The sequence below is a fragment of the Bidens hawaiensis genome, unplaced genomic scaffold (assembly GCF_021521415.1).
Source record: "Bidens hawaiensis isolate Kalapana, Puna unplaced genomic scaffold, B.hawaiensis_p1.1 tig00021510_1, whole genome shotgun sequence".
NCBI lineage: Eukaryota > Viridiplantae > Streptophyta > Magnoliopsida > Asterales > Asteraceae > Bidens > Bidens hawaiensis.
The window spans coordinates 81,030-97,729 of NW_027493344.1; the positions used below are offsets into that span (position 1 = coordinate 81,030).

Consider the following 16,700-nt stretch of genomic DNA (forward strand, 5'->3'; position numbering starts at 1 on the left):
ATCGTCCATTTTGTTATTTGGTTGTTAGGGTTAAAAGTGTTATTGTTCTCATATGGTTTTCTAGGAAAGAAGAAAAATGAAGATTATTTCTAAGTCATGTAGGTTGAATTGTATCAAGGCAACAGACAATAAGGTTAGTTATGATAATTTAAATAGAAGATTTCAACTCTATTTAGGTTATAATAATATGAAATTTTGGTGTTTTACTGTCAGATGATATTATTAAAATTAGTTTTAGATTTATGTAAAATATATTATTAAAATTATTATGAATATTTAACATGATATCATTTTGTTGTGTACCAATCTTTCAAAAGTACCCATTGAACCGAGAATGAGCATCAATGATTTTGTCTTTGGATTTGGTAAGCACTATAAATTAAATCATATTCCATATTTATATGCCTCTAATAAATATATGCTTTAATATTTTGGTTGTTTATTCAAACTGATGTTCAAGCTGTTTCGGATGCTCTTCTTATTGTGCCAATGACATCGGCTGAAAACTCCAAACTTAACACTTAAGTCGCTATAACTTCTTTGACTGTAAGTTTGTGTACCTTTGACTTATTTTGAATCAATTGGTTAAAAGACTTATATTTCATACTCTATTTGATACTCTTTTCATATTATTCCGGTAAGGTTTTATATCAATTACAATTATTTTGTTTTCCGTTTTTGTTTGTATTTATATCAATAATTATATGATTTTTTTATAATCTCTTTAGGTTATATATCAAAATCGAAGATTCAACGGATATCTTCACTATTTCGTTTTTCTGGTAACGTGAATCAAATTTTCGGGTTGCAAATTTTAACATGGATTTTACATTTTTTCACATGATTCAAATCTTCTATAATTTGTAATTTATTTATTATGTGATATTAATATTAATATTTAATTTTATCATTTCAGGTTATTGTTCCCAACTTGATATAGCTAATTTCATGGATTGAAGATTGTTTGATAAGATGTCTTTTATTTTGTTTAATATTGATGTATATTTCTGTTAGCATTCATGTATTAACTTATTTTTCACAATTTATGTAATTCAATTGACTATTATATTGTAACACCACGTCTTTCAACCTCTTTAAATTAAGTCTAAATGTACTAACTTAAAAAGTTCAGGGACTAAAAATGAAAATTCTGGAAATCTCCTCCCGTCGCGGTACGCGACGGGATAACAATCAAACCCATCGCGTAGCGCGGTGGGGTTGCTGAGTCAGTGGACACGTGTTGAACACCATGTCGACACGTGGCGCATTATGACAGGCCACGTGTCACCACCGCATAAGGCGGTGTATTTTTGCGGCGTCGCGGTACTCGACCAGTCCCAAAGGACCAGGCGCGGTACGCGACGGGGTCCAGGATTTGATATAAAAGGGGGTGACGGGCATGAAACCATTTCATCCCTAACACACCTTTCTTTACACACACAAAGCCTTGGAAAACGTGCCCTGTCGCCGTAGCAAGCCGACGTGCTGTTTTCTCGTAATACGTGCAAGAAACGAAGTTGGAATTAAGCTAGCAATCACATAAGCGAGTAGATCAAGTCCGGCCTTATCGTGTTATCATTTTAAGCATCCAATCTAAGGTAGGAGTTATGTTTAAGTTATTTGAATTATATCTTAGACTATCAATCGAGGCTATGGCCTTTAACCTTGATCGTATTTTACAAACATTCATTCACAATCAAGTTTTCATAAACGTTACTTCATGACGAAGTAATGTTAAACGAAAGATATATTTTGACGGGCATGTAGTAACTGGAAGGGGGATATCACTAGTAGTAAGTTTCTTGCCTAAGGAAAAGTAATTCACATAAATCCCAATCAACCGAGGGACCCGTTTACTTACCTGGAGAAACTTACCAACGCGATAGAACCTTTTAGGCCAAAGCATGATATATCAAACGTCACATAAAACTAAGTGTTTTCATTCACAATCAAAGATAAACGATTTCAAGATTAAGCTTACAATCATAGCTTAACTTCATTCAAAATATTCATACGAACCTATTTATGTATAGGTTAATATCATTCACAGTCGATCAATCAATCAGTCAAGGGTTACAACACCGACGGTACAGGTGAATACGTTCAAATCTTTTTAATCAGTCAAAACATATTTATACTCAATGAGACAAACGAGTGTTTGTCTTAACGAGTCAATCAATGTCTACATGAGATAATGAAATCTCTAAAACATTATAATACAAAGTAGAGAATAATATCAACTCAGACCGAATACGCATGTGTCTGGATCCAAACATAACTGTTAAATCTCAATCAATCAATCAAAGGCAATGAATCCGCGAGCTTAAACGGTCATGACCAGTTCTCAGTTAGGGCCGTTTGGCTCGGGGAATACCGTTGTGTGTGTAGGGCAGTGGTACATATACCGGAAGTAGAAATGCTTCCGCTGAGATTGTCAAGAAAACTACATTTGTGTTGTAATCGTCTTTCAAAATGTTTTATTGAGTCATACGTGTTCACCAGTATATAGCTGACGTATTTTTCCAACCCATTGCAGGTAATTAAGCTTAAGTAGCATTAGCAAGGATTGGAGTCTATATGAAGATAGAAGAGCGTACAAGATGGCTCCGTTTTTTTGATATAAAATCCTTGTAATATGAAAACATATCTTTTGTAAACAAATACTCGGGTATTTAATTCCCGAGTAAATTTTCAATGTAAATTAATATTATATTCAACCTAAAGTCTTCCGCTAAAATTAATCCATAAACTCTGATATATTTACAAAACAGGTACCAACTTGTGGTCACACGCCTAGGCCCTAAGTCGGGGTGTGACAGGTTGGTATCAGAGCCATCGGTTTCAGCGAATTAGGTATTAAACATTAGTACCTAGGCTTTAACCATTATTATCATCGTTATTACTATCCGTAGGGATAAGATAGGATTGGTAAACCTCCTATCCCTAATCTAACTAAAGTGAAGATGTCTTATATTAACTACTTTGGTCGTAGACACCAAGTAGCCACACGATCAGTACCGACAATCATTCACGAACCATCCGATACGGAAAGTAGCAATAGTTACTACACTAGCTTTTTCAATCGTGAGCAACCAATCAATCCGGTGTTACCGTACGGGAGCCAACCTGTGTATCTCCCAGGCAGTCAACAATGTCCAATCGAAATCTCTGATAATACCGAGGACAACGTTCCCCAGTGTTACCCCTCCGACATCCCAACATACCATCCTTCCGATAAACAGAGAAAAATCAAGCAAGAAACTGAATCGGAGTCATCAAGCTGGATGAATTGTCACTCTGATCAAAGGATATGGCAATTCGGATCACCACCATTGGGTTATCAATACCAGATTCCACCGACTATAGCTGAACCAAGTCGTAAGCCAAAGATGAGGGTCATCTTACCATACAAAAAGAGATCAGTTCAATCGCCAATCAAGAATCCTTATGAATCCGAGGAATATCCCGAGGAAGAGGAGGATTCCAAGGAAGAAGATGAGGAGAATCAATATCCTTATTTTCCCTCTTATAAAGGATCAATACCGTCGATCTCCCAGCAAGCAAAAGAGATTCGGGAGGAGGCAAATCTCATCGAGGAGTTTTACACCAACAACATCCCTGATGAAGAAATGCATGAATACGTTGCTAACCCGCATCTCTATCTACAAGAGAATGCTTATCTCTTTCCAGCCGCATCCGTACCAACGGGATATCCGAACCTGCCAAATTCGGTGATGGACGAGCTGAGAAATGAGAAAGTGGACAAAAAGAGAATATGGAGAAAGATTGTCAAGAAGTGTGATAAGATGAAAAATCTTGTTACAAAATGGATTAAGGATTAGAAATTAAAGCTATGTACTGTTGTAGTTGTTATAATCTTTTTCTTGTAAGATAAATAAATGTAATATAAAGTGTGGCTTTTCTGAAATTTTGTTTTATTCATGTAACAGCATGTCTAAAGCAAATAGTAATCAAGAAACTCAAGTAAACAATAAAGGAAAGACAATTGAAGAAATCATGCAAGAAAAAGCAATTGCGGAGAATATACAAGCCATACCACAAAATTATGTGCTTGGTATCCGTGATCTAATAAAAGAGGTCGTGAATCCAATCTATGAAATATTCAAACATGATCAAAGTCGTACTGCCTCACATTCTAATAAGAGAACAAGTCAAAGCAAGAGCGAATCTGCTACTTCAAAAAGAGAATCAAAGAAATAATCTAAAAAGGAATCGGAAAAGAAGGAAAGTAAGAAAGAGAAAGAACCGAAAAAGAAAGAAGCGAGTGATGAAAGCTCGACTGCTGAAAACAACCTCCATGAAAAGACGAAGAAATTAAAGATACATGAAGGTTGTGATTTCAAGGTGTTTAAAGTCTATAACCCCAAGGAATTCCACGGGGATAAATGAGTGATACATACCCTCCGATGGTTGGAGGAAATGGAATCAATTATGCTGATTAGCAAGTGTACGGAAAGCGAGAAGGTGCAATATACCTCCCAGATGTTCAAGGGGGAGGCATTAGAGTGGTGGAATACCCTGATTGGAATCAAGGGCAGAGAGAATTTATACAATCTAGACTGGGCAACATTAAAATCTATGGTAATGAAGAAGTTTTGTCCGATTAACGAAATAGATCAGATTCAAACCAAGCTGTGGAACCACAAGGTTGTGGGAACCAATCTCAAGGAATATAACACCAAGTTCCTTGAGTATTGTAGAATCGTACCTCATTTGGTCACTCCTGAAATCAATAAAGTGACGCGATATATTTGCGGGTTGACAATCGAGATCCGTGACTTAGTTCGATCACATATGCCGACCACGACGGAATCTGCCATGGAGTTGGCCGGATATTTTATGGACGGGATGTTGAGAAACCGAGATGAGAAGAAGAAGGATGATGGAAAGACGAGTGTGGGTGGAAAGGTGAAGAAGACGGAGAAGAAAAGAGAAGGGAGATTTGTGTATAGTCGCCCCGTTTGCAAGTCATGCGGAAGGAGACATTTTGGCAGATGTCTTCGACCAACTAACACCGTTGTATGTGGATTCTGCAAGAAACTGGGCCACTCAGAAGTAGATTGCCGGAAAAAGACAGTAGTATGCTTTGAGTGTGGTGAGAAGAGACACTACAGTACTGAGTGTCCAAAGAAGAAGACAACGGTAGTGAAGGTTGGTGCAAGTGGCAGCGGTGCGAAGACCGATGCCAAGAAAGGAAACGCTCGTGTCTTTATGTTAGACACTCAAAAAGCAGCTGACATACTGGACGTGATCACCGGTACGTTTCCTATAAATAATGTTTATGCTAGAGTTCTATTTTACTCGGGTGCAAACCAAAGCTTTATAGATTATAAATTTTGTAGTCTATTAAATGAGCCCTTAGTTAAGTTAGATAAACATTATGAAGTCGAGACTGCTTATGGTAATGTAAGTAGAATAACCGAGGCTTTAGATAATGCCACAATTTCTTTAAGCAATCACGTCATACCTGTCCGATTGTTACCCATGACATTAGCAGGTTTTGATGTAGTTTTAGGTATGGACTGGTTATCGTTTAATCAAGCCCGTATCCTATGTAACGATAGAGCCATCGATATTCGAACACCCAATAACAAAACCATTCGTATAACCGGAGATAAAGAAGGAGGAAAGGTAGGAATCATTTCTAAGTTCAAAGAAAGTCAATTCATAGGTAAAGGATGCCTCGCATTCATAGCCTATGTAACCAAAGAACCTGAACCAAAGAAAATAAAGGAAGTGCCAATCGTGTCCGAATTTCAAGATGTATTTCCTGATGAGCTACCAGAAGCCCCGCCTGATAGAGAAGTAGAATTTAAGATCGACCTCATGCCAGGAACATCACCAATTGCCAAATCACCTTATCGTCTAGCACCAACGGAAATGAAAGAACTAAAGAAATAGTTAGATGAACTTTTGGAGAAAGGATTTATACGACCAAGTTCGTCACCGAGGGGAGCCCCAATTTTGTTCGTAAAGAAGAAGGACGGATCGATGAGGATGTGCATAGATTACCGAGAACTGAACAAAGTCACGATCAAGAACAAGTATCCATTACCAAGAATCGACGACTTGTTCGATCAGCTTCAAAGAGCAAGTTGTTTTTCCAAGATTGACCTAAGATCGGGTTATCATCAATTGAAGGTGCAAGAAGAAGATATAGCAAAGACAGCCTTTAGAACCTGATATGGACATTATGAGTTCACTGTGATGTATTTCGGACTCACTAATGCTCCAGCAGCATTCATGTACATGATGAATCGGATTTGCAATCCATATTTAGACAAGTTTATTATTGTTTTCATCGATGACATCCTTGTTTATTCAAATTCCAAATACGATCATCAAGTTCATCTTAAGATCATACTTGAAACCCTAAGGAATGAGAAATTATTCGCCAAATTCTCGAAATGTGAATTTTGGTTGTCCGGAGTACAATTTCTTGGTCATGTTATAAACGAGGGTATTCAAGTAGACCCATCAAAGATTGAGGCTATAACCAAATGGGAGAAACCCAAGACACCGACTCAAGTCCGAAGTTTTCTAGGGTTAACCGGATACTATAGAAGATTCATTCAAGACTTCTCTCGAATAGCTGTCCCATTAACTTCACTTACAAGGAAAGCAATTAAGTTTGAATGGGGACCGAAGCAAGAGGAAGCCTTCGAAACACTAAAACAAAAGTTAACTAATGCACCGATTCTGGCTTTGCCAAAAGGGATAGAAAACTTTATCATTTACTGGATGCTTCGCACACGGGAATGGGAAGTGTTTTGATGCAAGGAAAGAAAGTGATTGCTTATTCTTCGAGACAATTGAAAGCTCATGAAAAGATTACACCACACATGATCTTGAATTAGGCACTATAATTTTTGCGTTAAAGTTATGGCGACATTACTTGTATGGTGTAAGATTCACAATATACACTAATCACAAAAGTTTAAGGCATATATTCGATTAGAAGGAATTGAATATGAGACAAAGGCGTTGGATGGAAACACTTAATGATTACGACTGTGAGATCGTATATCATGAAGGAAAAGCCAACGTGGTAGCTGACGCCTTAAGTAGAAAAGAACATGAGAAACCAAAGAGAGTTCGAGCTCTTAGACTAGAACTTAAAGTTATTTAACTAGTCAGATCAAAGAAGCTCAAAAGTTAGCACTGGAAGAAGGAAATATTAAAGTTGAAAAAGAGAATGGTACAATCGACCAATTAGTCAAAGGTAGTGATGAAATACTTAGACTCGGTACAAGGATTTGGGTACCGATGATCGGAAGTCTAAGAGATAAAATTTTAGAAGAAGCACACAAGTCAAAGTATATGATGCATCCAGGAAGTGACAGGATGTATCATAATCTAAAAGATGATTACTGGTGGATCGGAATGAAGAAAGACATTGCCTTGTATGTAGCTTAATGTCTAACGTGTTCCAAAGTGAAAGCCGAGCATCAAAAGCCGTTAGGATTACTACAACAACCGGAAATTCCGATATGGAAATGGGATATGATAACTATGGATTTCATCATGAAGTTACCTAAAACTTCTCGTCAAAATGATGCGATCTGGGTTATTGTCGATAGACTTACCAAGTCTGCCCATTTCATTATAATTCAAGAAACGTTTTGTATGGATAAGTTAGCACATTTATATGTCGAAAACATAGTATCTTTACATGGTGTGCCGCTATCCATCATTTCTGATAGAGATAGTCGTTCACTTCAAATTTTTGGTTAAGTTTTCAAAAGGCTATGGGGACTCGATTATACCTAAGTACTGCTTATCATCCCCAAACTGATGGCCAAAGTGAACGTACAATTCAAACCTGGGAAGACATGCTTCGTGCATGTGTTATCGACTTAGGAGGAAGTTAGGATACTCATCTTGCGTTGATGGAATTCTCGTACAATAATAGTTATCATACGAGTATCCAAGCAGCACCATTTGAAGCATTGTATGGGCGTAAGTGTAGAACACCTGTATGTTGGTCAGAAACAGGTGATAGTCAATTGTCAGGACCTGAAATTGTTCAAAGAACCACTGATCAAGTCATACAAATCCGAGAATGATTAAAGGCAGCAAGAGATAAACAAAAGAGCTATGCGGACGTTCGTTGCAAGCCATTAGAGTTTAAAGAAGGCGATAGAGTTTTATTGAAAGTGTTGCCTTGGAAAGGTGTCGTCCGATTCGGGAAGAAAGGAAAACTGAGTCCAAGATTCGTTGGACCATTCAAGAAACTCGAAAGAATTGGACCAGTTGCTTATCGCCTAGAATTACCAGATGAAATGAAAGGAATTCACGACGTGTTTCACATATCCAATCTACGCAAGTGTTTAGCCAATGAAACCCTTGCAATGCCATTGAAAGATGTTAAGATCAACGAGAAGCTTAAGTTTGTGGAACAGCCTATTCAAATAAAAGATAGCATGATAAAGTTTCTCAAACACAAACGACTCAAGCTCGTGAAAATCAAATGGGATTCAAGACGAGGACCCGAGTATACGTGGGAACTCGAGTCAGAAATGAAGAAAAAGTATCCCAACCTATTCCAATAAATCTCTAGGACGAGATTATTCAAAAGGTTGGGAGGATGTAACACCGCGTCTTCCAACCTCTTTAAATTAAGTCTAAATGTACTAACTTAGAAAGTTCAGGGACTAAAAATGAAAATTCTGGAAATCTCCTCCCGTCGCGGTACGCGACGGGATAACAATCAAACCCATCGCGTAGCGCGATGAGGTTGCTGAGTCAGTGGACACGTGTAGAACACAGTGTCGACACGTGGCGCATTATGACAGGCCACGTGTCACCACCGCATAAGGCGGTGTATTTTTGCGGCGTCGCGGTACGCGACAGGTCCCAAAGGACCAGGCGCGGTACGCGACGGGGTCCAGGATTTGCTATAAAAGGGGGGTGACGGGCATGAACCCATTTCATCCCAAACACACCTTTCTTTACACACACAGAGCCTTGGAAAACGTGGCCCGTCGCCGTAGCAAGCCAACGTGCTGTTTTCTCGTTATACGTGCAAGAAACGAAGTTGGAAATAAGCTAGCAATCACATAAGAGAGTAGATCAAGTCCTGCCTTATCGTGTTATCATTTTAAGCATCCAATCTAAGCTAGGAGTTATGTTTAAGTTATTTGAATTATAGCTTAGACTATCAATCGAGGCTATGGCCTTTAACCTTGATCGTATTTTACAAAATTCATTCACAATCAAGTTTTCATAAACGTTACTTCATGACGAAGTAATGTTAAACGAAAGATATATTTTGACGGGCATGTAGTAACTGGAAGGGGGATATCACTAGTAGTAAGTTTCTTGCCTAAGGAAAAGTAATTCGCATAAATCCCAATCAACCGAGGGACCCATTTACTTACCTGGAGAAACTTTCCAACGTGATAGAACCTATTAGGCCAAAGCATGCTATATCAAACGTCACATAAAACTAAGTGTTTTCATTCACAATCAAAGATAAACGATTTCAAGGTTAAGCTTACAATCATAGCTTAACTTCATTTAAAACATTCATACGAACCTATTTATGTATAGGTTAATATCATTCACAGTCGATCAATCAATCAGTCAAGGTTTACAACACCGACGGTACAGGTGAATACGTTCAAACCTTTTTAATCAGTCAAAACATATTTATACTCAATGAGACGAACGGGCGTTTGTCTTAACGAGTCAATCAATGTCTACATGAGATAATGAAATCTCTAAAACATTATAATACAAAGTAGAGAATAATATCAACTCACACCGAATACGCATGTGTCTGGATCCAAACATAATTGTTAAAGCTCAATCAATCAATCAAAGGCAATGAAGCCGCGAGCTTAAACGGTCATGACCAGTTCTCAGTTTAGGGCCGTTTGGCTCGGGGAATACCGTTGTGTGTGTAAGGCAGTGGTACATATACCGGAAGTAGAAATGCTTCCGCTGAGATTGTCAAGAAAACTACATTTGTATTGTAATCGTCATTCAAAATGTTTTATTGAGTCATACGTGTTCACCAGTATATAGCTGACGTATTTTTCCAACCCATTGCAGGTAATTAAGCTTAAGTAGCATTAGCAAGGATTGAAGTCTATATGAAGATAGAAGAGCGTACAAGATGGCTCCGTTTTTTGATATAAAATCCTTGTAATATGAAAACATATCTTTGGTAAACAAATACTCGGGTATTTAATTCCCGAGTAAATTTTCAATGTAAATTAATATTATATTCAACCTAAAGTCTTCCGCTAAAATTAATCCATAAACTCTGATATATTTACAAAACAAGTACCAACTTGTGGTCACACGCCTAGGCTTTAAGTCGGGGTGTGACATATATAATTCGGAAATGAAATTTAGTTGATTATTCTTTATATGCTTTGTTATTGCTAATTATTATTATCAAAACAAAATGAATATAATGTTTATTAATTAACAACATTAAATATTAATGGAAAATTAGAAATTGATTCACTATTTTCGAAAATATTTTCATTTCAAATTCAAATTTTAACTTAATAATAAATGTTACTTTGATGACTAGATAATAACTTTTTAGTTTAGAGTTTACTTTTTTTTCAAATTTAAATTATATTCAAAGGCTCTTTCTGAATATAATTAAATCATTTAATAATTTTCCAGCTTTTCTTAATTTACATTATGATAGTCATTTATCAAAATTAATTACTTTCTATAATAAAATTAGTGAGATTAACTTTTCTTATTTCATCAAATATCTCAAAATTTAAAATCATTTGAATTGCCGGATTAAAATCACATTCAATTACCAAAATTACATATCATTTAATTTACCATAATTATGCAAAATCACCGGTTTATGAATTAATTGTAATTAAAACCTTTAATTATTACATATATAAACAGAAAAATGTGTTGACTTTTTTTTATTTTCAAGAGATTAAGAGATCCATTTTCATAACATTTGGTACTAAGCTTAATAACATCTTTTCATATTGATTTATTTATTATGTTTACTTAAAATTATATCATCGACTGTTATAGGAATTATCAAAAGTAGTTTTAAATTCGAGTTCGAATTCAAAACAGTTTTTAAAATATACATGATTTTCAAATTCGAATTCAAAACAGTTTTAAATTTAAATGATTGACTATTAATGTTTTCTATAACACCCAGGTTATTTGAATTATGGAATAATAAAAGTCACATTTAATCATACATTATGAATTATGTTTAATGTCTAATATTATTTCTTTAACGTTTAATACGATTTGATATTAGTATTTACATATGTGAAATAAAATTTATCTTGTTGCAACCAACTATTTTGAAGAACATGAGGTTTTCAAATGCATCAATGTCATATGTAATTCACATGTTATATTTGCATTGCCAAAAGTATATGAAAAATTTGAATGATTATATTGTAGTATTGTTTAAAAATGTTTGTCAAAACAGACTCGGGTCACATATCAAAAACATGTTCGGGAAAATGTGAGTTCCGAGTAAAATGATTTTAGTTCAAACGCGCATTTAAGTTAACAAATATTTCTTTATTATAATTTTTTAATTACCGCGTTTTAATAAAGGTAACCAATAAATTATTATTAATTAATCAATGTATTTACGTTTTTAAAAAGATTCTTATAATACGTGTTTTAATTACGTTAACAAAAATTTATTTTTAATTAATGTATTATTGTTTCTATTGAAATTTCTATAATTTTCATGTTTTTATTAAGGTAAACAAAAATTAATTATTAGTTAATGTATTTTCTTTTTTTATACAATCCTATAAATCCATATTTTAAACTTTTAATTAAGGTTACAAAACATTTTTTAAGTCATTGAACAGAAGTATGTTTTATAAGTTTATGAGGTTAAGAAATGATATGTTGCTATAAGTGAAGCAAATAACATTTTGTCTTTTAAAATTTTGATGATTGTCTGAAGTTTAAAGAATTGGCAAAGATACATGGTATCAATGATCTCAAAGCCAGACACTTTAATTCTTATTCACTAAGAGGTTATTTTAAATGTTTGTTTTTTAGTTTTAGTTTAACACTTTTTGATGGTTGTATCTTAATTTTTTCTTAATATTCATAACACATTTAGACCTGATTAAATACATAATTTGACCAATTAGCAACAAACTTTTAAATCTTTCTATACTCTTCAACCTCAACAAACATTTTTATTTTCTTATATTTGACCATTTTTTTAATTATGCCTAAATGTCAAAATTAATGTTTAAAATAAACACACCATTTTATTATTTCAAAAATAATAAAACTTTTCGTATGTTTTGTAAGTTGACTAATTAACCAATTTGATTTTAAAATTTTTATAATTATGTCGAAATTATCTATTACAATTCAACTATACTAAATATATTTTTTTGGAAATTTACTAATTTTTTTATTCATAAAAATGAACCATAGATTTGGATTTAATAGATCTAACTACAAAGTCATTGAATATCTCTTATACAAAATTTAAAATAAAAATTCTTTTATAATAATTGTATATTTATTGATTACAGTTTTATATAATTATATGTTTTTGTTCATATACGAAGCATGTGTGTATGCTTTAGCTTCATTCAACAGTTTATTAACAAATACTATAATTATGATTTATCAAATTCTAACAACATAATCTAATTGTAGTAGTAACCCAATATCAACAGACAATATTTAACCAATTCTCAATGACATCTAAAAGATTTTGATGATTTCCAATAACAGAAAATTTTTCATTTTTTCTATTTGACCAATTTATTATTATGTTTAAATGTCAAGATGCATGCCTAAAATAAACCACACATATTCTCGATAACCATTTTATAATCATAGCTCATTGTCTCTTGAAACTAACAAAAATCAAATACGAGCCAGTCATGAGCAATATTTAATGAAAACTAGCTCAAAAGAAAATGTATGGAATATGTATAATTTACCGAAACAAATATGACCTTTTAAAGTTAAAAGTTAGACATTATAATTAAAAAAAATGATTTTTTTTCTTGATGGTAAGTTACTAACAATATATTTTTTTCAAGTTTGACATTTGTTAGAAGTAATTCGAATTTGCATCAGCCAAGTCCAAGAGATTCGCAAAACAAACTTTATCATTCATTTTAAATTTTATACTGTTTGGATAAATGAGACGAATGTGTGGGTTATTAGTTTACTTGTAATCTTCTTTGTATTTACACATATAATCTTAGATATCCACTATAATTGATTATTTGTGCTAAATAATCATCATCTTTAATTTTAATAATACATTCCAATCATTTGTACATTTATTTATTTCCGTTTTTAACAATCGAATTTGAGAACTCTTTTGTAGTATTTTGAACTACTTACTAGCATTTTGAATGGTAACATTTTATTTTAAACACGTTAATACACTATATTGTATTTAAATATAATTTTTTTATTAACTAAAATATAGTAAATAAAAATTAATATGTTATTAACTAAAATTTAGGCACTTGTAACAGAAAATTATAAACGATTTTTAATGTATTTATTATTAACTACATTATACATTTTTGATAAACAAATTGTAAATAACATTGAATATATGCTTACACTTTTCTTTTTTCTATTTTCTTTTAGAAAATGGCACGAAACATAACTTTCGGTTAACCAATACTATTTTATTTTCTTAAAACCAATTAAAATATATGTTTTAATAAAGATGTGTATACAAATCAATTTATGTTAATTAGAGGCGCAAAGATATTTCTCCATTTATTTTTTTTACTTATATTTGGTTAACTCAATTTATATTGTTTCCTTATTTTGCAAGAAAGTTCACAAATTTAATTGTGGTCCATATAAAAAATCACTTTTTTGGTTTTTAAGTAAGATCATACCAATTATTTTTTTATATTTTAATTTTATATTTTAATTTGAACTAAAATTTTTATAAAAACCTTATGCTAAATAAAATCAAAAAGACCAATATTATTTTGACTCATAGATTGGTTCTAAAAGTCGGTGTGCCAATAATGTTACTAAGGAATATGGATCAGAAGAACGGTTTGTGTGATGGAACTAGATTGCGAGTAATTAATTTGGGTAATCATTTTGTTGTAGTAAAAGTTATTTCAGGTACTAGTACTGCTTATCGCACTTATATAATTCGTTATGGTCCAACACCTTCAGATAATAAACTTTCATTTAAATTGAAGAGAATGTAGTTTTTTCCAATTGTATTCTGTTTTAGAATGACCATTAACAAAAGTCAAGGTCAATCTCTAGCGAGAGTTGACATATATCTCACACACCCGGTATTTACACATCGACAACTCTTTGTAGCTTTATCAAGAGCGAAGAGTGGTGTTAAAATTCTTATATTAAACAAGGAAGACAAAGTTACAAATAAAGTAAATATGGTTTCCAATAAAGTCTTTTTAGTAGCTTATGATTTTACATTTTTAACTTTTGATTATGTTTTCAAAGATTGTAATTTGAATGTTGTTTGGGTTTATCTTTGTATTTCACAATCATTTGTTTTCGTACCAATATTATTTACAGCTTAAATTATGTTGTCGTCTCGAATAACATATAACAACTTATGTTGTCATTTTAAATGACATATGTTTGTTCAAAATTTAAATATTACCACCCGTGTCGTACACGGGTTAATAACCTACTAGTATATATAAAGTTCCACATTGCCACGTATACAATATGTTTTATTCCTTTAATGCAATTGCTCGCACAAATCGTTTGAAATGTGTGTAATTTTGGTCAAAAAAGTGAATACCATGTGAGGTATGGTCCTATTATACATTTATACTTCCATGCCACAACCCCACATAGTAAACAAAATTACAAGAAAGCCACTCATGCTTTCATCATAAATATCTCTTCATGTCTTCACACAAACTCTAGGGAGAGAGAAGGATAAAAAGAAAAAGAAAAAGAAAAAGAGAAATATGCTACGATTCTTGAAATCTCTGTCTAGGACTGTGCATGAAGAACGAGTTCAAGATCAAGAACCATCTAATGGCGGTGACGATGGCCGCTACGATGGCGATGATGATAGTTCTGGTGGTGGTGGTGAGCCAAGTAGTTTAACGGTGTGGAGGAAGTCATTATTTGTAGGGTGTAGCGGGTTCACTGTCATAAACTCCAACGGTGACTTGGTATATAGAGTTGATAATTACGGCTCGCACCGGCGGCAAGAGCTTGTTCTCATGGATGCTTCTGGCAAATCAATCCTCACTGTATGTCGTAGCAAGGTACGTTTACATGTACACAGTGACGAAGCTTGAATTTTAATATAGGGGGCCGAAAGTCACAGACCCTGTTTCAGGGTGGGGACTAAGTACTATCTCCTGAATTATCTCCATGAAAGTTCACTTATTTTGTTGTTATTAATAAATATCAGGCCAAATAATTATCATCCATTATTTGTAAAAGTCAATAATGTGACAATTTTACCAACTTATCATATGGTAAATTAAATTTAAGGGCCGACAACTATATATGTTCATACCTTTTCGACATGTTTCTTATACATGTGACATGTGTTAACCAGAAACTCAAGATGGTCGACAACTGGCTCGTGTTTGAAGGCGAACTATCATCGAAGGAGCAAAAGCCAATATGTCGTGCAAGAAAACATATTAATGTGTTGTGGCCTAAGGTAAAGAGACTAGCTCGAGTTTATTATGATGAGAAAAACATGTATATGATTGAGGGGTCATACATGGACCGATCATGTAAGGTTCTTGACAAGTCAAGAAATGTAGTGGCGGAGATAAGAAGGAAAGAAACAGTCACAAAAGGTGTGTCATTCGGGCTTGAGGTTTTTGATTTGGTTATAAACCAAGGGTTTGATTCTGGTTTAGCAATGGCAATAATTTTGTTATTAGATCAAATGTTCCTTTAGACATTGTAACATCACAATATTGTATTACGACTGAGATTTTTAACTGAATCCGAGTAATCACAATCATTGTGGTGCACTATATTTGTCTGTATGTATATATGCAAAACATGTATTGAGTGAACCATAATTTTTTGATGCGATGGTCACAATATATTTTTTTGTTTATGTATGTTTTTGCGAATTTGTTGACAATAGTCAGGGGTAAATTAAAGTAAATTACTATCATAATTTCATAGTGATAAACTGAGATTTCATACCTGAGCACCAACGATCTTAATTCAGGTTATTGGGCATAATTGAGTGTAATGTATCATCATAATCACAACAATTGACCTTAAATAACTATAATTAAGCATCTACGACTGTATTTGAAGACTGAGCCTAAAGAATCATCATTGACCGTAAATTACCTCAATTAACTTTGCCTTTTAGCATTTTTTTAAAAACTTTTTGTGATAATTTGTACATCCTGCTTGTTTTTTATATTTTATTTCGGTACATATTTGCGACCTTTGTTTACAATTTATTTTTAGTTACATTCATATTAAAATCATGTTTATTTTGCGACAACTTGTCAACAGGAATTTAAACTTTTGTTTTAAATAATAATTTTCATGTTTTGCAACTGAATTGCCGATTGAAACTGGATGGTCAGACAGGTTTGGGACTGATCTTAGCCGATCGCTAGTTTTGAGATCGATTGGATTTTGGTTGTTATTTTAGCAACCGTTTTTTGGTAATTTTAATCTAGCGACCTTTCTTCGGACGCGGTTATCCAGTTTTC

The 16,700-nt window shown here is 33.6% G+C and overlaps 1 protein-coding gene across 1 annotated transcript; it reads left to right on the top strand.

Moving 5' to 3' along the window:
• The first annotated feature begins 14,778 nt into the window (after positions 1 to 14,778).
• On the top strand, positions 14,779 to 16,118 carry LOC143563725 (protein LURP-one-related 17-like). Its single transcript, XM_077051207.1, has 2 exons — positions 14,779 to 15,263; positions 15,563 to 16,118. Exons 1-2 carry the CDS (start codon positions 14,958 to 14,960, stop codon positions 15,914 to 15,916), a joined length of 660 nt encoding a protein of 219 aa, XP_076907322.1. The 5' UTR covers positions 14,779 to 14,957; the 3' UTR covers positions 15,917 to 16,118.
• The last annotated feature ends 582 nt before the right edge of the window (positions 16,119 to 16,700 follow it).